General features: G+C 42.7%; 1 protein-coding gene across 8 annotated transcripts in view; it reads left to right on the forward strand.

The window, feature by feature from the left end:
• ehbp1 (EH domain binding protein 1) overlaps window positions 1-24,945 on the forward strand; it is a 137,865-nt gene that overhangs the window by 77,052 nt on the left and 35,868 nt on the right. For 4 of the 8 annotated variants that reach the window (XM_069144214.1, XM_069144212.1, XM_069144215.1 and 1 more), the window contains 5 exons: window positions 12,146-12,296; window positions 14,855-15,145; window positions 17,786-17,940; window positions 22,743-22,881; window positions 23,440-23,540. In XM_069144214.1, the coding sequence (XP_069000315.1) occupies window positions 12,146-12,296; window positions 14,855-15,145; window positions 17,786-17,940; window positions 22,743-22,881; window positions 23,440-23,540 (837 nt within the window). Of the gene's footprint in view, window positions 1-12,145; window positions 12,297-14,854; window positions 15,146-17,785; window positions 17,941-22,742; window positions 22,882-23,439; window positions 24,181-24,945 lie in introns of those variants that run through there. The other 4 variants (XM_069144218.1, XM_069144220.1, XM_069144219.1 and 1 more) reach the window with 3 other exon arrangements.

The raw sequence follows: 24,945 nt of genomic DNA on the forward strand, positions 1-24,945 counted from the left end.
GAAGAAAGCAAATTAAAAGACGTTTTTCAAAGCTGTTGCGGCGCCGATATATTTCCTCGGCGACAAAAAAAAAAAAAAAAAAAAAAGGTCCTCGTCTGTCCCTTGTTGTCCGGCAAGATGGCTGACTTCACTTAGATTAGCTTCTTAAAGTAGCCAGACCCTCCCCTCCACTCTTCCTCTCTCCTCCTGATTTCCTTACTCATTTCCAAGGACAAGTGGTTAATAAGCCCTTCACACACACACAACACACACACACACACACACACACGCACACACAGCTTCTATGCATAAGCTAAGCGAAGGCGGGACAGGAGGAGGGGTGAGAGGGAGATATTGAATTGTTTACACTTTTTTTAATAGAAAACATTGATCAAAGGAATACGACTGGCCTCGAGGCCAATGTGCTGATAATTGTTAGTGATTCAGATTAGATTACTTGATGTCTTGTCTTGATTAGCATGAGCGTGTGTGTGTGTGTGTGTGTGTGCGCGCGCCCGTGTTATCAGCTGGAGAGGCCCAAGCCTTTCCCATTTAACTCTTCATCTGTCTAAGTAGGTGTTTTGCGGTTTAGCATGCATAAGGTACAATTTAATTGAATTAAAGCAGGCTTCATTCTTCCAGGGAGGAGGCTGATGTGTGTGTGTGTGTGTGTGTGTGTGTGTGTGTGTGTGTGTGTGTGTGTGTGTGTGTGTGTGTGTGTGTGTGTGTGTGTGGTGAAGGGTAGGAGGGGGGGGTCGGCCGTCGTCAGTGGAAGGAAATCTTCTCTCCACACAGACAACGATGAATCCAAAGTTCAAAATAAAACACCAAACGCTTCATCCAAATCTCTCCTGAAAGACAATCTTTCCGGGAATCGACACACGGAAGGTCTGATCCTTCTGCTAATGAATATTTGTGTCCTGAGAAACTTACAGGAGGTCAAAGAAGTTAACTTCTTCTTTATTGTTCCTGATAATGTCGGCCCTCCTTAAATTCAGAAATCATCTCCTGCTGCAATTTACATCACAAATTAAATCTTTAATTGCATCTAGATGACATCACATTTTTGTGACTATTTGGAATATCAACTGTATAAGAAGTACATCTCGTGAATGTAAACAATAACCCCCCCCCCCCCCTCCTCCTCCTCCCAATCACATCTGGCACCTGCGCTTGACCTTATTTGATGTCATCTCAACGCTCCCATCATCGCACCTTTTACCTTCAGCCTTATCTCCCAATATAAAGTATCTGTTGATTTGTCCATAATATGCCATCAAAAATGTATTAATTTTTTTTAAACCTGGGGAAGTTCGGCATTTTGCAGTTGTTGTTTTTTTAACTTGAAAAACTATGCAAACAAGACACAACAGATGCAGATTAAAGAGAACATCGGTCTTATTTCTTACATCATATTGATATTTACGTAAATAAAATCAGAACTGAGGGTTGTTGTTGTTGTTTTTTTACAGCTTATTTTAATCTGAAACGCACAAATCGATATGTGGCTGTACTGAAATCAATTCTTTGCATGTTTATAGTGAATGAAACTGTAAAAGATCAAAATTAGAGTCGGGTCTGTTGTGCATAAATACCCACACATCAACAGCTACAGTGACTGACATCAGCATGAATGTGGTGTGTGTGTGTGTGTGTGTGTGTGTGTGTGTGTGTGTGTGTGTGTGTGTGTGTGTGTGTGTGTGTGTGTGTGTGTGTGTGCGCTCGCGTGCGTGTGTCCTGTTCTCCTGACCTATGCTCTCCCTCCTGCCATCCCTAATTGTAGCCCACAGTGACTGTTTCTTTCATCTAAGGTCACAGGTTCAGTTTTCTCTTTCTTTTTTTCCTCCCTGTCTTCTCACTCACTTTCCTCTCTCTCTCTCTCTCTCTCTCTCTCTCTCTCTCTCTCTCTCTCTCTCTCTCTTGTTTCTGTCCCTCTTTCATCTCAGGTCTTCTTCTCCGATTCTTTCTTTTCCCATCACTTTCTCCTTTTGTTTTTCCTCCGTGTCCTCTCTCCTCCGTTTTCTTCTCTCTCTGTGGTCTTTGATGGGCGAGCAGTACGACTAATTGTTTTGTGCCCCCCTCCCCATCCTCCTCCTCCTCCTCCTCCCCCTCCTCATAGGTGGCCTTCACAACATATCAGTAGTCGGTAGTGCAGATGTCTTGTAATGTTGTAATGTCACCACCCTCTTTTCCACGCAGCAGCCAGATAGGTAATTAATGAGCTTTCCTAAAAATATCGAGGGCAAAGACTTTATTCTCTTTTTTTTTTTTTTATTCTCAGTGCAGACGTCCCAATTTTTTATCTAGTCTTTCTTTGGCTCTTTAGTCTTTCCCACTGTTATTATTTTAATAGAGAAAAGTGTGTGTGTGTGTGTGTGTGTGTGTGTGTGTGTCTGTGTGTCTGTGTCTATTCGCTTCAGGTCTTCTCATCCATTAGCAGATGAGAACAGTAATTTCACACCGGCCTGGCCAGGCTAATTATCAGGATCCTCTCTTGGTTTTGGGAGAAGTGTGTGCACGTGGACACACAAGCATGTGCAACTCTGTGTGTATTTCTTTTGCAAAAAATATGTGTGTACTTTATGTGCAAGTTTGTAGCACCTGTGCACTTCTGCAGTTTTTTTGTTTTTGTGTGTGTGTGTGTGTGTGTGTGTGTGTGTGTGTGTGTGTGTGTGTGTGTGTGTGTGTGTGTGTGTGTGCGCCCTTGTGGTATGCGTTCATGAGTGCACGCAAATGCCTTGGTGTTTTCCAGGTAAGAGAGTTCCCCTGCTCACTGACTCGTTGTGATTCCTATAATTGGGTCCCGTTTGATTTTTGCCGACCAGCACCCCGACCGCCCCTCCCTCCCGCGTCGCTCCTCCTCCTCCCGTCGTCCCTCCTCCTCCTCCTCCTCAGCGGTGGAGAGGACTCTGGGCCTCTGCTGCGGTGACCTGTGGGTGTTGTCATCCATTCCCATCTGCTGCCTGTCCTCTGATCCTGACATGACTGCAATCATGTCCTCATTTTCTCCTCCACACAGCATCTCTTTTCCTTCTTTCTTTCTTTCTTTCTTTCTTTCTTTCTTTCTTTCTTTGTCTCTGTCTCTTTCTTTCTTTCCTCAGTCATTCTCTCTCTTTCTTTACTTATCTTTTCTTTTTTTTTCTTTTGTCTTTTGTGTCAAAGCCCCCAGACTTAACTTTGTCATTCCTAAAGGTACCAAAACCTCTGAAACACATTGTGTGACTTATTCTTGTGTATTTCATCCAAGCAATTATAGAAGAAGTCACAACAGGTTACTTGTTACCTGCCTGTTGGCTTTAATTTCCAAACAGGTAGAAATGTGAACTTTGTCACATTGGCAACCGACTAATCACAACAAACAAAAACAGGACTTTAATGTCCGTGTTTAGAGTTGGACATGCTCTTTTTTATGGTGGAATATTCTTGATTTAGTTCATCATCAGGACAAATTGAAGCACAGTTTCATAATTTTTTTCTGCAATTCATGCCAGAATAAACTTTATTGTCAGCTGATTTTACGACTCCTCTTTCCGTAGATGTTACATATAATCCTGGAATGATGTGATAATCTTACAACTCGAGAATGCAGATATTTAAATGGCAGTTTTCTCCTCGTGGGTTCAACCTCTGAAAAAGCTAAACCGCTAAAATCCCGTCTGTGCAGCAAATATAGAAGAAAAAAATAAATATATGTTTTGAAAATGCCAGTATGGCCTGGCGCACTCTCCTTTTTTGTCCACACTTTGTTCTTCATTCCCCTCCTCCTCCTCCCGACCACTCTCCTTTTCAACTTTCTCCCAGCAGTAATAGTTTTTCTCCAGGTCTCATTTTAATGTGGCTGCCGTCCCTTTCTTCTCCCCCGTTCTCAATTTTGTTCCGCTTCTCTTCTTCCTCTTCTTCCTTCACCCTCCTTCCTCCTACCCTCCTTTCTCTTGCTCTCCCTCTTCTTTTTGAAGAATCTGCCCCTAATGAAACTAAATAGTTTGCCGGGGAGTTTCTTTGGGCTATGTGTGTGTGCTCGTCTAGGAGTGTGTGGGTATGTGTCGTGGCTGAATTGGCTGGAGTGGAGATCAAAGGCAGTCTCTAAATTGAGTGTGTGTTTGTGCTCGCGCATGTGTGTGTGTGTGTGTGTGTGTGTGTGTGTGTGTGTGTGTGTGTGTGTTAACGAGCAAGAGAAAGACAGCTCTCTGAATTGCATCACAAGAGCTGATCAAGCCATCAGAGAAGAAAAGCTGTAATTCACATACACTTACATACCTCTTCTGAACACATGCACCTCTCCCGCTTTTTCCTCTCTTTGTTATTTTGTTCACGTTTGACCAAGTGGAAGTGTCAAATGTTTTTCATGTCCGCCCCTGTAGCTCTGGTCTTTCGCTTTCTCCCCCTCTCTGTCTTTCTGTGTCTCTCAAAGCTGCTTTGTAAATAAAATAAGACGGATGAGGTCCTCAAAAAAAAAAAAAAATAACGAGAATATTGGACATTTATTGCATATGAGATTACAGTAATCCCATCACTTTACTGTGTGTCTGAAGAATTTGTTTAAGTTTAAGTGGAAAGTTAAATCACTCTATACATGTGTGGACCTTTGTGTGATAGAGTTTAGCTTGGATTTGATACTTCAACGTGTACACAAGCATATGCATGTGTGTGTACATTCACTCGTTGTCCATAGTTTGATACTTTTATGTGATTTGTACTTTAGTGAATCCATGATTCAGAATATCACCTGTAATGCTGGTGAGCCTTTTTAGGACTTTCCAGAAACTTCACTCAATGAGTCGAGAACAAAATGTCTCCTGAAGTGAATTTGCATTTGTGTTTTAATCTGAAAGAACTAAAAATATTCTGCACATTCACGAAATTACAGATTGAAGAGGAAAAGTCTTTTTTTTTTTTTTTAATGCAACAAGAAAACAAAAGTATTATTGTTTTTTCTGTGATGTTGCACAGTTGTGTGAAGTTTTTCAAAGTTATATTTAAATCACATCGTGATTTAAAATTGCAGTTTAGAAGGAGAGACATTTTTAACTGTTTTTTTTTTTTGGTTTTATGCTTTAATACGTAACCAAAATGTCACAATAAGTAAACAGAGTTCAATATAGCGTCTCTTGCTCACTTAAAGCCACAAAACTGTCATTTAAACATCCGTATTGTTAAAATAGAAGATATTGGCAATTACAAGGGTTTTCTTCAACCAGTCAACATTATAGTCTTGATTGAAACTGGATTAAAAACAAAAAATCAGTTTACAGATATATTTTCACATGCACACAGTAGTGGTCGATATACGGGCTCGACCAACTATCCTTCTCCACCCTGATGGTTCCTCGGGGGCAGGACTTCTGGCCGAGGAACCGGCGGCACTTTAAAAAAAAAAAAAAAAAAAGGCCATAACTGCAAAAAGTCAGTTGTATTTTCCATGAAAGGGGGCGGAGCCTGAGTTGAGCTCATGTTCTCCATCTCTTTCTTTCCACCTCTCTCCTCCTCTCTTACTCCCTTCACCTCTTTCCGTCCTCCTCCCCTCCCCCCTCCCCAGCAATTATCCTGTCTATTCAAAGGGCAAAACCTTCCCATCTTACTCGTCTGTCAGATTGACGAGCTCCTCTGACTTTTGTGTGTCTGCGTGTGTGCGCTCCACTCTACTTGTTATACCTGTCCTACTGTACGAGTGCCCTTTAAGTACACACACACACACACACACAATGTGCGCAGGACAAACTGTTAATTCAACTGTGAAAACCGCAGTTAAACAGATCCCAAGTCAAACAAAGTTTATTTGCTTAAAGAATATCAGCTTGATTTTACACACACACACACACACACACACACACACCTTTGTTTTTTTTTTATATTTGAGACACACATTCCAAACTGGTGAATACAAATGATATTCTCTGTCATATACACACTATTTGAAGTGTAGTCTTTCACATCTGCATCTATGTACTGCTGCAGCTATTTCCCAAATAATATATTATTTGTGTTATTTTTATGGGGATTAGACCATTTAAAGACACATCTAAACAGAAAACACACATACAAGATATTACAACACACAAAGACTGATGAAATACAAATAACGCAAAACAGCTTAATAATAAAGAAAAAAAAACCTGCCTGATTGTTTATTACTACATCGCTGATCCTTTTTTTTATAAACAAAAAAAGTAGGAAATAATCTCAGTCATTCTATCAGACTCATCACAAACATAGACCGTTTAAAAATTTCACACATACAATGTATAAACAAAAGCTTGTTTTTACAACTACAGCAACACACTCCACACCACCATTCAGACGCATGCATACACACTAATATTTAAATCCTCACTCGTACACTTACACACCACTCCCGGACCTTTAGATCTACACACACACACACGCACCTCCACATATGACACACCAGTACATAGCCGGCACTTCCATGCTGCCATCTCCCCGATTTCTATATTTATGTACATATAACACACACACACACACATACATGCACACATGGACCCCTATCATGGGCACGCACCCGTCGAATCATAATTAGGCCGTGTCCTGGTTCTTTGATAGCCATGTACAGTGGCTCTTCTTTAATTCTTTATCAAATGCATTGATCGCTGTGGGCCTCGCGCGCCCATTGATCCGCGCACTCCGTCTGGAGCCGGCCGATAAGCTCCCCTCTCCGTCTCTCCCTCCCTCCCTCTCCGTCTTTCACTCTCTCTCCCTTTTTCCCCCAATTTCTCCGTCTTTACTGAAATTTTTGAAGAAAAATTAATAGATTTAAAAAAATAAAAAAAAATTGGCACATGTATTATTTTTATATATATACCCATATTTGTTTTTGATACATTACAGTGTAATTAAAGTGAACAGATAATTTGAAGCCTCCGTTAGTGATTCTCAAACTGAAGACCACATTTCCCATAAGCCCCATCGCTTCCTGTCACAAAGAGGATGTTGTTGTTGGTTGGTCACCATCGATCCTCGCTCTCAACCTGGTTTGATAGCCCATCGCATCAACTGTAGATACCATTGTTTTTTTTTTTAAAGGAATTATTACCATCACAATAATGTTCCATAATTATCACATTGTAACATCAATGTTGAAAATATTAAGATTCCAATCAGTTTTGTATGTATATGTATAGCTGTATGTCAATATGTAGCAACAGACAGGTTTTCAGGTTTAATAGATAAAAATTTTTAAAAAAAAAATCTAAATTAAGTGATTCAGTTAATTCTCTTTTATATATCTCCAGGTGGAAATTGTCAGAAAGTAGACGTAGAGTGATGATACGGCTTTTAATTGCCGCTTTTAAAGCGTATAATAACATTAAAGTTTGTCATGTGTCGACTCCGTGTTGTTTTTGTTTTTGTGGTTTGAATGAACTACCAACAGTTGATTGATTTCTACCTGCGTGTGCGTTGTGTCTGGACCGTCACTCTGGCAATTGAAACAATGCTGACGGGTGTGTGATTACACAGCTATCTGACTGGTTTGGTGTGTGTGTGTGTGTGTGTGTGTGTGTGTGTGTGTGTGTGTGTGTGTGTGTGTGTGTTCTGTAGCTCTTTATTGTGTGTGTGTGTGTGTGTGTGTGTGTGTGTGTGCGTGCCTGGGAAAGATAGAGACCTAAAGCACCTCTTGACTGTGAATTAGCCTGTCATGACAAATGTCTGGAGCTGCATGACTGGCTGCCAGACTGGCTGGCTATCTGGGAGGTTGGCAAACCCTTTTTAGATAGTGATTGTGTGCGCATTGCTCTGTGTGTGTGTGTGTGTGTGTGTGTGTGTGTGTGTGGCATCACTCTGTGCCCACGCCAGGCCTCTGTACATGACCAGTGGTGCGTGCCCTCCCTCCCTCTTTCTACTCGCCCAGAAAAGAGCAACCAAGGCGACAACCGGCTCCCCCTGTGCTCAAAGAGAGCCTCCGGAGCGGAGAGGGGGTCCTCGCCCGACGCCAAGCCCACAGAGGAGCCCTCTGTCTCAGCCTCGCACTCAACCGTTTAGCCTCTCTTCCTCTGGAGGTTCGCAGCAGTCGATGGAAGACACAGTACGCGATTGTTCTGGCTGTCGCCATTTTTAAAAAGAAAAGTCTCTTCTCCTCCTGAGTCTCCATTCTTGAAGCCGCCGCTGCCCGTTGACCACCAGCTGACTCGCTTTCTCTCCTCCTTTTTTTCTGCTCCTTTTTCATCCTGGCTTTGATCATGTAATGACGTGGCTGGTTGGGTTTGTCCTCTCTGCTGGTTTTTTGGTTTTTTTTAAAGTTGCATCCCCGTGGCTTTTGGATCCACCCTTGTTGTTGTTGTTGTTGTCTGATCTTGCCAAATCCAAGCGCCGTATGTGTATGTATTTATGCCGCTTTCCAAGTTGGAAGTAGTTCGCGTTTTAGTATCGCGTCCACTAGGTGGCATTTAATCTCCACTCGGTCGACCCGTCTGTCCTATGAATGAAAAAAGTTTTCTGGCATACCGTGTTGCTACAAAACAATGAGTTGTAATTGGGCTGAGCGAGTTGACAGGCACCTGTTTGCATGATGTAAACACATTTCTGGAGACTAATTCATCTAAAGTAGAAGTCTGCTTTGTGTCTTGCAAGTCGTACTTTGTCGTCACTTTCTCTGCATTGTGTCCAACTCTTATGAATATAAGAAGGTCTTCTTGAATCATTGACGTGTTTTTTTTTTGTTTTTGTTTGATAATGAAAACCGAAACCTTTATTTTGCCTCAGGTTACTACTTCTACTTCCTGACGGTAACCGATACAAACGACACGTATTCCAACAGTTTTGCAAACTCACATGCACTCAAGTAAAATTAGCCACAGATAGATTTTATACGAGATCGTTTCACACAATAAAAAAAAAAAAAAAAAAAGCCTCTCCTCTCCCCTCCAAAACACATTCTCATATTTTTGAATGGTGGCTCCGTAGCTGATGGAGCTAGTCGCTAGTCAGATGCATTTTTCTATAGTGTTAATCCTAGCCTCTGGATAGGCAAAGTCAATTTCCCATTTCCTGTCCCCAAAATGGCTAACAACAATAATGCACCGGGATGTTTTGGATTGTGTCGGGGGCCTGAGCTGTATGTATGTATGTGTGTGTATATATATATATATATATATAGCTACAACACACACAGGCACACTCAAACTGGTAGCTGCATCCATATCTGTGAAGGCCAGATTGGATATCGGAACCAGTTCATAGCCAGAAGGCCATCGGTGACATTACTGTTTATCATATTACATTTATAAAAGCGGGGAGAGGACTGCTTATAAAACATGATGAAAAAAAATGAAAAAAGAAGGAAGCACGGATGGAAAGAAAGAAATACTGGAACAAAATGTAACAAGTATGAAGAAGGAAAAGCAATTATTCTTTGTGTCTGGTCCGAAAACTGTAACAGAAACTTCACCCCTTTTTAACTTTGATAGATGATCTTAGCGCCTGTTTAGGTTTATCAATGGCTTTCATCTCAACCCCTTATCAAGGTTGTCGTGCAGCCGAATGTTTCCTAAACAAAATCATCCTTCCACTCGGCAGAGATCATTACAAGGGCTCTTTTGAAAGAGGTGTTTCAGGCAGTGCTTCCTGTCCTCCTACCGTACACCATATCACATATAGGTCGGTGGTGGGGTTGAACGTACGGAAAGACCCCTTACAAGTTTTAACCTGCCTCGCCGTGTTGGTCTGAAAGGGGGGTTTTAGATCCTCTTCTGTTTTGCACGCATGTGTCTTGTCACACACATTTACTTTCTTGCGCACTGCATTTCTAAAGTGAACAGAAACAGTTGTGTATTTTGTATCATGTTGCTAGGTTACACAAATGTAAACACAAACTGAGTTACCACTGTACTCATAATTATCCATTAATTCGTTGTCATTGTGATTCTTAATCCAGGGTTTCCCCGACTGTCACAACATTAAGGCGTGTTTTCACAGCACCTCCGCCACTATAGCTAATGTATTTTATATAGCTATGATATTACATGAAAATGCATTGTTTTTAGTGAAGTAACTGATCACTTTCACATTGTGAAACCTATAATTGACAAACAAATCTTGTTTCCGGATACAATTTGTCTTTTTCAAGTGTTTTTTTTCTCTTTGTAAAACACTTTGTAACGTGTTTTCAGCATATATATTTCTATTTTTCAAACCACAAATCTCGTTTCCTTGCTCTGTCGCCTGGAACTGTGGTGAATGAGAGCCGGGGAAGAAGTGTTGTGACTTCTCTCACTCCTGTCCTCACTCTTTATCTGTCTTTCTGTCTCTTTCTTTTCCCTCTGACACTGTCTCTCTCCCTCTCTTTTTTTTTTTATTTTTTTTTTTTATCAGTCTCTCTCTAAGGTGTGTTGTCCTCTCCCCGTGGGCATCCCCCTGGGCCCGCCCCCCTCCCACACACACACACACACACACACACACACACACACATACACAGAGTGCATTAGGGTTGCTGTCATTTACAATACAACCCCATTGTCCCGGCCAAACAATAGCTACAAACAAACAATTGACATGGAAATGGAGAGATGTAGCTCATTAGCTGGCGCTGCTTGTTTTGTTAATGGATAAATGGGCGGCTTCAATAGGCCAGCCCTAAAACCCCTGCCTCAATATGGAGAAGCCTGATTAACAGGAAACCACAGGGAGGGAGAGCAGCGACAGAGAAATGCAGCTTCACTCTCCCCTGGGTCCTATGTGCTTGTGTATGTTTGGGATAGGAGGGGGGGGTGGGTTCAGGTTTTGGAGGAGTGTGTGTAGGTGACTGTGTGTTTTGGTCGACGAGTTCATGCATGCGAGTGCGAGACGGGGTTTGTTTAAGTTGTTGTTTGTTCGTGAGCCTTATAGCTTCTGCTGTAGTAGTAGTAGAGGCTTCAAACGTGCAGCCATTTTTTTTTTTTTACAATTGACTTGCATGCATGGAAACACAACTCCAGTCATAAAAGTAGGACAACTTAAGAGCCTGGATACTTTTTAAAATCAGTATAATCTTTCATAGCTGCTTTTCAAAGCACTTTTTTTTTTATTATTATTATTTAAAGATTTCTTTCTGTTCCTCTTCTCTTCTTTGTGTCTCTTATTTTCATTGTTTGTGCCACTTTCTTTTCATCCACCTGTCCTGGATATTTGTTTGTGTCTATCTAGTCACTGTATGTAGTTGTAGCCTGTGCACCCAGTGTGTGTGCTCGTCATCAGTTAAGTGCTTGTCAATTGACATCATCAAGGTTTTCCCGTCTGCTCTGTGTGTGTGTGTGTGTGTGTGTGTGTGTGTGTGTGTGTGTGTGTGTGTGTGTGTGTGTGTGTGCGCGGCCTGTGCTATCAGTGAGATCAGATTGGATCGAGCTGAAAATGGCATTTCTGCCATTGCTCTGATGGTTACGGCTCAATACAGTATCTGTCTAGTGCCAAGATGGTGTGTGTGTGTGTGTGTGTGTGTGTGTGTGTGTGTGTGTGTGTGTGTGTGTGTGTGTGTGTGTGTGTGTGTGTGAGACGGGGGGAGGGGAGGGGCTGTGTCTATGTTCATAACTCCATAATACAGTGAGATGCGTGCATCCGTTTTATAGCAACACTTTTTCCGATGTCGTGTACAAATTTCAGATAACAGTGTCTTTATTTTTTATCAGCAGTGGGCCATCTTAAAGTAGCCGTAATGTAATAAGCAGCAGCAGTTATGAAAATCACATCACACGAGCAGAAATAACATGCAACAAAACATGAGCAGCCATTTATGTATCACAACTAAAAACATAGAAAAACACAAGTGATCGAATGTTGGCATAAACAGACATTATTTTAAGTCTTTATACGATATATGAAAAGGACTTTTCGTATTTGGGTTCGCCACCTGTGAATGAGAGTGACCTGTTTAAATTGAGACGGTGATATGTTTTAGAGATTAATATCAGAGGGTAGAAAGAAAGGACTCATGGAGCATGATGAGACCGATGACAAATATCCAGTATTGTTTCGGATACATCGAAATACCCGAAACAACCTGAGAGAGCGAAGTTGAATATTGATATGACACCTTTCTATGTGGCCACTGTAAACAAGCAGTCCTAATTTCCTTACACTCCATCTGATATTCGGGACTGTACCGTTTTGTTTTTTTCCTGATTTATCTCGTAACATCTACCTCGACAACAGTCCCCTGACGTTCCCCTGTTCCCGTGTGCAGGAGCGGGACGCCGAGCGGCGGAGGCAGCTGAGAGAGCGAGCCAGGCAGCTGATCGCCGAGGCTCGATCCGGAGTCAAGATGTCCGACATGAGCCTGCTGGACACGACGAGCGCCGAGAGAGCGAAGGGCGGCAGGGCTGTTCCTGCTGGAGGTCAGCGCACTCTTCAAACACCCTCGTCTTCAAACATGTCGTCTTTATGGACACATCATTTTTATTCGCTCTTTATTTATCCGCATTAACAGGCTTTCAGAGTTACAATAACATTCCCTAATTTCTCTTTTAACTCCAGTACAAAAAAAAAAAGAAAGTCACAGTTGCATGCTTTTGACATACACTCACTTTCCTCAGCCACACGTGCTAAGACTCACACATTTCCATTATGCTCTCTAAAGGGGTTCTGACTAATCCTCAGAGGAAAAACAAAATGCCATTTGACAAAACAGCCGCAGGTCTAAAAAGCGCCATCCTTATATTAAGAGAAGCCGTTTACCCTGCGACTCCTCCCTTGTCTCGTTCGCCCAGTAATTGTTAATCAACACAACACATTGCGCTGCCAAAATTACGCTCAAAACACCAAACCTTTCTAATAAAGGCTTGCAGAGGTGGCAAAAGGCTGCCTGTGTGCATTTCCTACTGCTTTCCATTTCCCTGAAATTGGGGTTATTATCATGATGACCATTATTAGGCCTCTAGTTATTCGTGTCCGATTCGTCTGCATTACGCCTCTCGTTTGGTCTTCAGGTGCGTCGCATGCTAATAATAAGTGATCGTTGAGACAGGTGAGGACGAAGAGGGAGGAGGAAATAAAAAAAAAACGAGTTTTGTAAGAGTGAAAAGGGAAGAAGAGGTGTCTTGATATGAAGTGGGAATGAAGGATAACAGATTTTGATGCGGCTTCCGTCGATGGATAGACGCGGCTTTTGGTGTCTTCATTAAACACGTGGTCCGTGAAATTAAACCACTATTGATGGCACAAGAGTGTCCAAAACTCCCAAAATACACAGTTTACACGTATAAACGCAGAAAAATCGCCACGATTCAGAGGCTAGAATCAGACAAGTTGGCAGTTTTTTTTTTGTTTTTGTTTTTCTGCCCTCCAAATGATGAATCAACTAATCGTCGTTGTTCTGGTGAGAAGACGACAAAAAGGACAGCTCAGAGGAAACATGACGTGTTCCTCTGAGCTGAGAAAAAAAAAAAAAAAAAAGATTACCAAAACCCCAAAAACTGATCAACTGGAGACGAGATGACGGGAGTTGAAGCGACATGTTGGCTAAAACAACGGGAGAAGGACGGCGAGGCGCGAGGGAGGGGAGCACTTGATTTATTTGCTCCTTCAGCTTTTCTGAATTGGACTAATTGTTGATCTCGTTAAAAATGGAGTTGGAGGAACGAAGGGAACGAGGTGGGGGGGATGAGGAGAAGAGAGAAATGCTGTGGGCTGTGATACACAAGGCCTGCAGAGCAGAACGGCTAATCCGAGATCCCCCCCCACCTCCTCCTCCTCCTCCTCCTCCTCCTCCAACTCCTTCTCTCTCTCTCTCTCTCTCTCTCTCCCTCTCTCTCTCTCTCTCCCCCCTCAGCACCATTCACAGTCCTTTAAATGCAGCTCGGGCTGCCCCCTCCAAGTGTCTGCCCGCAAAGAAACTTTCCAAACTCCATCACCATGGCTTCCCATTAATTAGGCCTCAGCCAGCCACGCAGGAATGGCGCTTGCTAGCACGCTCCGCATCGCAGCTAGCAAATTAGAAAAAAAAAAAAAAAAAAAGAGACAGGAAATACTGTTATTTTGACTCCCTGTCCTTCTCTCTTTGTTCTCGGTCTCTCTCTCCTCCACCATTGCTGTAAATAGCAGAGGAGTGAGCGTCGCAAAGTCTTGACACTGTTTACTGATTGTTTTTGTTTTAATCCATGGTGGGTTATCCATGCAGCTAGAGCTGCTCAGGTCTCCGCTGGAGTTTCTTTCTAACGTGCTTTTTTTTTTTTTTTTTTTTTCGGGGGGGGGGGGGGGTTGTTTTGTTCCTAATGTGGAGACACTGTTGTTTCTATTGAGCCCCTCAGGAGACTTAATGGAATATGTGCTTTCATGTTTTTTGGTGGGTTTTTTGTTTTGTTTGCCTGCCTCTTTTATCTGGAACAAGAAAGGCCGGCCACAGATCTTTGAGTGAGGGAAATTAAACCGAGGTCTGTTTGGACATTTTGTGCGTCCGCGCGCTTAAATCCACACAAACAGACGCAATCAATTTCTTCTGTTGGAGTTTACTGCCTTAATTTGGATACGAGATCAATTAGTTTTGCTTTCTGTTTGTGAGGGCAAAAACTTTCTAAAAGACAGGACGACAACTATCATGGCATCAGGTTCACTGTTGTATTGACAGGGTGATGTGGACGGAGAGGGTGGGAGACACGTGATGGTGGATTATAAATTTAAGGCGGGGATCATTAAATTCGGTCGTTTGACATGTTTTCTTTCCACAGACTGTTGACACAAACTAACCAAGCATTGTCTCTCTCTGCGCTCCTCCCTTGTTCTCTATGTTCTGTTTACTTCTCCTAACTTCCCTTCTTTTCTTACATCCTCACCTCCTCCCCTTTCCTCTTCTCTTCCTCCTCACTTTTCATTCTTCGTCTCTCTGCCCTTCCTCCCTTTTTTTAAAATTTTGTATTCCCTTCTGTCCGTCTTTCCTTCTGTCCATCCGTCTCCGCAGATGTTTTGGACAGAGTGAGAAGTCATCTTGAGGATGATGGGGTTGATGGTCAGAAGGGTGAGGATGAGGAAGAGTGGAGGGCTGAGGAAGAGCAGCTTCACTTTGGTGGTGGTGGTGGTGGTGGTGATGATGATGATGATGATGATGATGATGACGATGACACTGTTGGTGCTGCCACATCTGCGCCTGCGCTGGTTACTAACCCACTGCCACCGGAGGCTCCTCCGACCACCTCCAGCACCCAGGGGCCCCTGGAGCTTACTAACCCCGGCTCTGAGCTAACCTCTCTGGGTAAAATCACTGGCTGACACTGCGTAGTGCTGCATGATTCACTGTCGTCTTTGCTTCATCTGACTAATTCATTCACCTGCCTCGGCCTTCTTTCACATGTTCCCCGTATGTTTCCTCACAATTTCTCTTATCGTCTCTCTCAATCACGAATTTGACGAGATATCTATCAGGCAATCCGTAAACAAGACATTGAACAGACATTTACTTCCTGAAGACAAATTAACGAGGATTTATCAGATAGTGATGAAGGCAAATGGGAATTAAAAGGGCTCTTGAACTGCACTAGATTACGAATGTTTTCTGAGTCGTGTCTTTGTGACCAGGAAACACCTTTTCAGGACCAGTCTCATGTACGGGGTTCCCACTGGTCATTTTTGGAATATCAGAGAATTATAAAAAGTCTATTCCAGATGTGAAAATTCATGGAATATCATGGAATTTTGTATATATTTCATGAAGTATTTTTCTATATAGTGTTATTGAACTTGTTTCCTAAGTGGTTTTTATCACCTTCCCGCTTGTTAACAATCACTTCAGTCAAAATTTGCTTTTTCCTGTAATGAAGGAAAACATGACAAATTTGATTACTTAAATGATCGGGTGAGAAGATGACAGAAAAAGCCAGAAGTAAAGTTTGTAAAACTACGATTGGTCTGTTAAAATATGGGAGAGGGACCCCTTCACAGCCACGGCAAGAGTACAGGCAGGGGGAAATTCATTCAAGTTGTTCACATTTAAGAGGAAATATTTTCCTCTATTTTATGCCCGTGAACTCAGAAATAAAACTCTCAAATTGTTGGGAATAAATTAATGGGACTGGATTTTGTCTGATCAGCAAAAAAGCAAACTGTTTTTAACGCTAATTTATCAGTCACGGGAATCCGTTCTTAGTCAGTGAGTTTGACATTTGATTTAAGAGTGGGAATGTACGCTTGACTGTCCTCATCCAGATAAAAAAAAATGTAATCTCAGCTCGACCTACTCGCTCATTTACTCACTTATGCACTCACCTGTCATTCAGTCACTCACTTAAGTGCATGCTTTTCTTCTTTCAGTACATTATCGTGACTTACCGCTTTATTTACTTTCCCCACTTGACATATGCAGAACTAAATGACATTATACGTTAGGTTTGTGCTGCCAGACTTTTGCTGTTTTCTTTTCACAAGAAACTTCTTTAAGTAGGAATTAATAAACTGTGAGAACTGCTCCCCAGACAAAAATAAAAAGTAATATCTTCAGTAAAGCATTTGCCCAAATCTTCAGAGGTAAACTAATTACTTTGTTTTTGTATTTAAATTATTTGACTTGCTTCTCTAATTTTTCCTGTCGATGTGAGATAGGTAAGAGTACAGTGGAGGGACCAGAAGAAACAAACATGAAAACAGACAAAATGCTTCCTCCAGCTTTGAAGTGCAGTATCTCCGCACTAGTTTTCTCACAGTTTTGTGTTTCTTTGTTGGTGCTAATTTCTATGTAGTCTTGAAAGAAATCGATGGTGCCGATTGTTCCCATAAAGTCGCTGATACGCCACGCTTCATTCTGTTTATATTTCCCCTCTGAATGTTTCGTTACTGTCATCATTTTCTTCCAACCGAGGTCATTCAACCCTCCTCTTCCACACTATGTATATATCGGGTGTAATTTGTTTTACTCTGGATATTTGTATGAGTCTGTCTCTTTGTGACAAAGTTCAAGAGAGTGCGTGTGTCTGTGTTTGGCATCTGTATACATGCATCATGTGTGTGTGTGTGTGTGTGTGTGTGTGTGTGTGTGTGTGTGTGTGTGTGTGTCACAGGGGGAGGTGACACATGAAACGGTTGCCCTCCCGTTCTTTCATCTTCCTCGGTGCAGTGGTCTGGCCTGGCAGGGAGCGGGTGGCTACCAGTCCCTGGAAAATATAGCTGTACGCAGCGACTGGCAGCCGCAGAGAGGGAAGGACAGGAAGGAACAAATTAAGGACGGGTGGAGGCCACAGAGGGTGTACAAGTCGTACAAGTCAGATTTGATTGAATGAAAAGAGTTCGTTAGCTCGAAAATTACAACATACTTAAAGAGAAAGATTTAGCGTGAATGAATGGGGAAAGGTGCCAAAAGTAAAGAAGAAGAGAAATATTATCACAGAGCATTATTTCAGCTGTGGGGGGAGATCAACAGGGATAAACTAAATATTATAAACTCTTCGGAGAGTGTGGGCAAACACTTACAAAATGAGACGTGCTCCCTCTGCCTCCATCTTGCCCAGTGGTTTCCATGGTGATAGTCCCAGTAATGTACACTCGGTACCTCAGCAGCACTCTGCACTGCAAACAGGACTTAAGGCTGCACGGTCTGTCCAGATCTCTATTTCGCTCACACATCTATATATAGATATCTATATACACAGTATATATGGTGTGTATCTCATCCCACTCTTGTGTTTGTGTGCCTTATCAGTGGCTTTGCCCCAAGTACACATGAATGGAAATGAAGATGTCTCTACTTACTCGTCTTTTTAACTTTATAAAAGTCTCAATTGAGGAAGTTAGAAGTGTGTGTGCGCGTGTGTGTTTTGCTTGTGTGTGATGCCTGTGATATATGTGATATAAGATTCTTTTATATGAATAAAATGTTTATTCTCTTACCATTTTCTCTCTCCAGGTACAAACAGTAAGCATGTGGATCTGAAGCTGAAGAAGCTGGTGGAGGTCAGTCCGAGAGGAGTCACGTCCCCTTCGTCCCCGTCCTCCACCTCCTCCTCATCCTCGCCGACTGCCTCCTCTACCTCCCCACTCAGCCCTGCAGAAGGACTGGAGGTACACACACATACATATTACTCACCTCCAAAACACCCGCTGTGTATCTTTATTTTATTTATTTTTTCCACCTCTCTTTCCTTTCATCTCTCTGTCTGTGTTTTTTTTTTTTTTTTTTTTCCTCTTTCTTTTTCCCCCGTCTCTCCCCTCTTCCTCGGTACACCATCAAAGAGTTAGTCAAATCAATTAGGTCTGATTGACCCTGGTTGTCAACCGGCTGACCCTTTGTACACATCAGTGTGTTGGACCACTTCATGTAAGACCGCAGTTTATCCCCTTCGTGTCCATATGAATCCATCTGAAGCCGTCACACACACACTCTGACATCACAATGCTCTACATAACATGTAGTCGCCTCTATTGACCATGACCTTTTCAGACAGTCGTGTGCGTGTGCGTGTGCGTGAATGTGGATCGGCGGGGGGGAGGTGGGCGGGGGGGGTCGTTACGGATGCCTGTGTCTATATCTTCTGATGTGAATATTGAGTCAACAACGCAGTCGGCCGGTCTGAACATCTGTTTAATTGATTTTGAATGTCAAGTGGAATAAGGTGAGCGCGTGTGCGTATGTGGCCGGCGCTACAAGTGAGACCCGGTGCGCTTATGGCGACACAGGGTGTCTTTGATCATCGATTCACATAAACACCCTCTTGTGTTCAAAGCCTGAAAGAGCTTAGTGCTTTATGGCCAAAGGAGCGCGTTTGTGTGCGTTTTACCACTTGACCCTCGCAGAAAGTAGAATCACCCGTTTGGTTGACGCCTAACAAACCCTAAAACACTTTCACCCACGTGCGAGTGCATTCAGTTCGTTGCTCTGCCCAATCTTTGATTCCTGATTTCCAACGGTGAACTTCAGCACCTTAACATGGGAACTCCACCACCACCAGTGTACAAATATGAGAACATACGAGATGTTATATGCTCTGAAGGTAAAGGTCCCTTTATTTAACTGCTCTTTCTACTTATTTGTGTGAAGTAGTTGCATTTTGTCATCAAAGGTGCCACTTCATGTAATGTATTGTGAAAATAGTTCACTATAGAGTATATCACCAATCAGGTCGTTGAACAATAGCAACAGCTCAAAGAGAGCTTAATCAGGAGCTTGAAATATTAGGCATTAAAAAAAAAAAAAAAAATCCCTTTTTGACCCAGCACAGCCGTTAAGCTGTTAAGTCATAACTCAAATAACTTTCTATTCAATTGAAGATATAAATTGGAGAAACTGCTTGTTTTCCAGTGTTTCCAAGTTCAAGTACACAGCTGAACGAAATGTCGTTCCTCACAGTCCCAAGGTGAGACTACAAGATAAGAATAAAACAGAAATAACAAAAAGAAATGCCAGAAACACACATAAACATAAAAAATGACAAGGTAAGTTTGTGGAATACATTAGGCTCATGTATTTGGTGGGCTGTTTGGGGCTCCTCCCCCAAGAAATATTTGTTTTTCAATTAGAAATATGCAATTTCACAACACTTTTAACCGTTATTGTTACCTTAGCTTTGTATAATTTTGCAAAAATGTGGAAGCAGGTGCTAAATCAACAAAACCCTCAAACAACACCGTGATTTTACATTCCTTCGGTTTGGGTGGTGCACTTATGCCTCATAATAATAAAGAGAACCTTGCTGTCAAAGCAGCCTGCATATCAAGTCCTCTGAAGCAGAATATTTTGATGTAACTCTCTTGCCACACGAGGACAACTTTTTCCTCAGAAGTCTGTTTGATTCTGTAACGCTGTAGTCAGCGGTAATTTTTGTTTGTCCCATTTATTGTCACCAGTGTGATATAAACATGAGGCTGCGTCATATAACGGTATACGCCGCACAAAACCACTAAAACAATAAAGTTATATCTTAATCGAAGTTTTTTTGCAAAAATAATTTGCGCGTCAATATTTCATTCGGTAAGCGGTCGTGTGAGTTTTTTCTGTCCTTTTTAAAAGAAGGATGAATCGCCTGGTCCCCCCCCCCCTCCCTCCAAGAGGATTGCGCCTCCCCAAAAGTCCTTCAGGCGGGTGGAACGACCTGCAGGAACATCACACGCTCGCGCCCTCTCATTAGCGATTGTGTGTATGCGCAGCCTCGGTAGCGCACGATAAGGGCATGCGACGCTCAGCAGACTGCAACATTAGTCACGCAGCCCCCCGCGTGCACATTCACAGACTCGCACGCACCAAAAGCACTGAATCACCGCTGTCACGGCTTACCACGGCGATGATAGCGGCGATAAGCGATACAGAGGAAGAAGGGGAGAAAGTAAGAAAAGGGGGGGCAATATCTGCTCGTCCCAGAGGCGTAAAGAGGAGACAGAGGGGTAGTCAAGTGGGCAGGTGTTCTCTCTCGCTCTCTCTGTGTGTGTGTGTGTGTGTGTGTGTGTGTGTGTGTGTGTGTGTGTGTGTGTGTGTGTGTGTGTGTGTGTGTGTGTGTGTTTGATTGAGAGAGAAACTGTTCAATAGTTAGTTCGTAAGAAGATAGTTGGTCTTTTTTTATTTTTTTTTTTTTATTCAAACAGTAGCCATTTCACCTCTGGATTGTCGTCCAGCTAACAAGTCACACTTTACAACCGAGTGTAATAATTGGGGGGAACGGTCTCAGTGAACTAATCAGTCACTCCAGGGATTTACTACTTTTGCTAAATAAACTCTTCCCTGTGCATTTTGCAAGGGCTTGCAGTTTTTCTTTTTTAACCAGTCACTATAGCAAAACATATTTTCACACAAAAAAAAAAATCCCCCTCGTGAAAATATGACAAGGATTAATCCAATAAATCTGGCGGCGTCCAATTATTATCGACTGTTTCACTTTTCTTTAAACAAACATATGAAATATTCATAACATCAGCCGGTGGGTGGACGCAGCGCCTCGTTTGAATACTTTGAGGGAAGTTTGTTTTTGTCCTCTACCCAAGTGATCTACACGCACGCACCATTTTAGATCATATGGTTGCTTAATAATAAAAAAGAGAATGAGGACACCTTTGTTGGTAAATAGAGGTCAGAGAAATATTGCTATCCCAGTTTACTTTTTATGTTGTGACCATTGACTATTTAAAAACTGGACGTAGGTTCCCAGTCTGGAAAATGAGGCCGATGCAGAAGTACCTTAAGCTGCAATACCGCCGAGGGCCACTAGAGGTCGGCTCCAAAAAGCCTCCGAGCTCCATAGACTCCCATTCAGCTAGTCTCATAAAATTCAATAAAATTTCGCCACGAGTTCTTTCAGTTTTGTCAGCTAAAGTTGTGAAAATGTGCATCTGGCAGAGACATGAACGTGAGGCGTCCCGTTGGAAACGAAACATTAATTTGCCACTAAACAACACATTTTTGTGTTTGTCACTTTTTATTGGCCTCACAGTTTAATGCCGGTGTTTTTTCCCCTCCTCACTTTTCCTGCAATCAGTAATTTAAATATACTCTCTGCTCTACTGGATTGTTTTGGTGCTGCGCCTAAATGCACCCACATTCAAGATCTGGCCATTTTAAAATGTTTAATTGGGCTTTTTGTATGTAGCGCTTCATAAATAAATTTGCCTCAATTTGACTTGACGTAAGGTTTTTAAGTGGATGGTGCGAGCTCTGACGGACTAATAGACAAAACAAAAGTGAGAACAGACTAATTGCCGACATTGTTTTTGAAAGTCAATAATCTGAAGCTAAACTAACAACTCCCCGTCTTCACGCTGTTTCCCACCCACACTGTCTCTATTAGCCGCCTTCGCTCTGCACACCCGGCTTGACTATCTCCCTCCGTCTCAAGCAGTGGAACATGTTTGCCCTAATTGTCGACTTTATTACACGTTTCGCCGTCTTATTAACGTTGCCACAACATCAATCTTAGCCCGAGTCGGTTTCTTTTTCCACTCGGCTTGGCATATTCGGAGGCTTGGTAATAAAGCATTTCCGCATGCCGTTTTTTGATAGTGGGAGAAGCGAGCGTGGAGCTTTTTAACACGTGTTCACTTTGAAAACAATAGCATTTTTTTTCATTTTGCATAATCTGAATATATTTTCTGGCTCGAGGTTTTGTTGAAAGTCAAGTTAATTGCCTCCTTTTTGTCTCTCTCATGAGTGAGGGAGAGAATGAACGATTGTGTGTGTGTGTGTGTGTGTGTGTGTGTGTGTGTGTGTGTGTGTGTGTGTGTGTGTGTGTGTGTGTGTGTGCGCGCGCACTGCGAAAGGGGTTCATGCAAACAAACAAATCACAATGCAGCTAACATATCAACTTCTACCAGATTTATCTCATGGCCTGTCAGTAGGTGTGTTTGCACACACTTGTTTACATGTGCACTAATGGTGTGTGTGTGTGTGTGTGTGTGTGTGTGTGTGTGTGTGTGTGTGTGTGTGTGTGTGTGTGTGTGTGGTCACAATAATCACAGAGCAGCTGTGAAATCCTGAAAGCGGCTGCCTGATAAAAGCTTGAGAGCAGATCTAAGTGGCCGGTAGAGTCCGACAGCATTACAGAGAAGATGTGGAGAGGCGGCTGACTAATTGGATAGTCATTAGTTTTAAGTTAAACCAACTACTTCATCTCTACGAGTGTCTTTTCTGTTTGTTTTTGCATTTTCACGCCATCCATTGTTTTGGAGTTCAACTCTCCCTGCGCAATTTGGAAGTTGCGCGTGTTCATTTAGTTTCTTTCTCCGTCTCTTAACTTGTACTTTTTGCTTAACTTCTGGTTGCAAGCTATGAGTGCAACACCAGAAAACCGCTGTTGGATGGGCTGTTTTATAGCCCGATGACACACACAAGCTGAACGCGTTTTTTGGGGGGGTTTTTTTTGTCTTCTTCCTGTGTCCGACAGAATAATGCCGAGGAGCTGCGAGCGGAGCGGCTGCGCAGAGCGACCGAGAGGTTGCGAAGCCCGGTCGTCTTCAACAAGGACTCCGCGGTCAGGAAAACACAGTTGAAGTCCTTCAGCCAGTATGTGGAAACCCGACCAGGTGGGCGACGGTACCGCACGTAAACACAATGCACACAGTATTTACCCAGAGAGGTGTGTTGACACACGACTCGCATACGTAATTCAACTCCCAAGATTTCTGACATAACATATTAAATACAGAAAAATACATATTCCAAGATTTCTAGCCGAACACGCAAACCAACAGTTGAATTAATCGTCATTAATCATCTGTGAAATGACAATAAAAGGTAAGAAAAGTTTTAGGTTGGAAAAAAAGCGCAGCAACTCTTTAACTCGGTAAAAGAAATGAACGCTGACGACGAGGATGACGTCATTTTTTTGTTAAACAGGAGAAAAGCAGGGTTTCTTTATAAGAGCAGAGGCAATAACAACAATAAAGAAACTAGTTAAAAGTTTGTGATATTTATTAGTTATCCTCACGGTCTCCACTCTTCATGTGGCACAATGTGTAAGCTTTTATATAAGTACATAACACTGGCAACAAAGTACGAATCCCTCAAGTTTGAGTTTTTTTTCCCGTGAATATCAATCTGGGTTTTTCTCCTGTTCATTTTCTGTCACTTCATCCCTGCAGAGGTGAAGAGACAGAAGTCTGTCCCGGAGGATCTAAGGAAGGCTGAGGAGGACCGAGGTTCACCGACGGAGATCGATATTCGCAGACCGTTCGAAGAGGAGGTTCGTCGGTTTTATTCAACTTTATCCAAAAACAGGCAGGAAAAAACAGAGGACACAAATTTTAATTCTACAAAGTGGTAAAAAAAAAAAAGTAAAAAAAAAATATACTATTAAGCACTTAAAGTCACAACTCACTTATTTTAGCTTCTGCTGTGTCGTGGTCACCAGTTCTCTGTCTGCTTCGTGTGCAGCCTCGTGTTTGAGAAACGGTAAACGAGGAGAGTTCGGGGTCAGGAGGGAGGCGGGAGGTCGTTTCCTTTAACGGCTCCTGCTTGACCTTTTTTTCATTTCCTGTTCGTCAGCTTTCCGTCTCTCCAGTCTTGTCTTACTGAGCTCTTCTCTCCGCTCCCGCTACGCTTAAACTTGACCTCCTTCCCTTCACCTTGTCCACCTCTGAGCCTCTCTCTCTCTCTCTCTCTACTGTTCTCTCTTTGCCACAGAGACATCTAAGTATTGATCTAACAGACTGCCATTTTAATTATAACAATGGTAGATATCAGCTGCTCTGCCATTTAGAGATGTATGCGTGCGCGCGCGCGTGTGTGTGTGTGTGTACGCACCTGCACGTCCTTCAAGTGCACACACACACACACACACACACACACACACACACACACACACACACACACACACTTCACACTGTCTTCTCAGACTGTGCGTACAAAGAGTGTGTTTATAAGAATGCTATTATTTCTGTGTGTGTGTGTGTGTGTGTGTGTGTGTGTGTGTGTGTGTGTGCGCCTGCCTGCCTGCCTGCCACTGGAGACCACGAGGGTGAATCTCTCTTCCCAAGCAGCACCTCTCCTACTCTCGACCTTGCACCCTCCACCCCAGTCCCATCCATCCACACACACACACGCACACACACACACACACACACACACACACCCTCCTCCCAGTGCCTGGGCCCCAGGGTTAATGGGTGTTCAACCTTTCCATTATCCCGATCAGCCAAGAATTACCTGCTGAATGATGTTTGCATTAATATAATATATATGGTAATTTCCCTCCTCTTAATTACGGCTGGGCCGAGCGCGGCAAGGGGAGTGGGCTGATCATGTGTAAAATTGATTTGCCAAGGAAAAATATGGTGATAGAGCGAGAGCGCGCAAGGAGGGGGAGGAGGAGGAGGGGGAAGAGAGGCTGCAGGGAATCAGCACACACACACACACACACACACACACATACACACACACAGGCACAAAACACACGTGCGCAGAGCCACACAGATGCACACACTCACATGCTGGAAAGAGTACAGGAAAAGTGCTGGCCTGGGTGGAATGAAAAAAAAAATAAAACTTTCTCTCTGCTCACTAGTTCTCCTTCCCATTAAGAAAAATGAAGTGCATCAGCAATAAAATGGAGATATTTTTTCGGATGCATCCTCAGTAGTGAATTTGAA

The sequence above is a fragment of the Embiotoca jacksoni genome, unplaced genomic scaffold, assembly GCF_022577435.1.
Source record: "Embiotoca jacksoni isolate LCO1_2020_lvr unplaced genomic scaffold, fEmbJac1.0.p SCAF_12, whole genome shotgun sequence".
Lineage (NCBI taxonomy): Eukaryota > Metazoa > Chordata > Actinopteri > Embiotocidae > Embiotoca > Embiotoca jacksoni.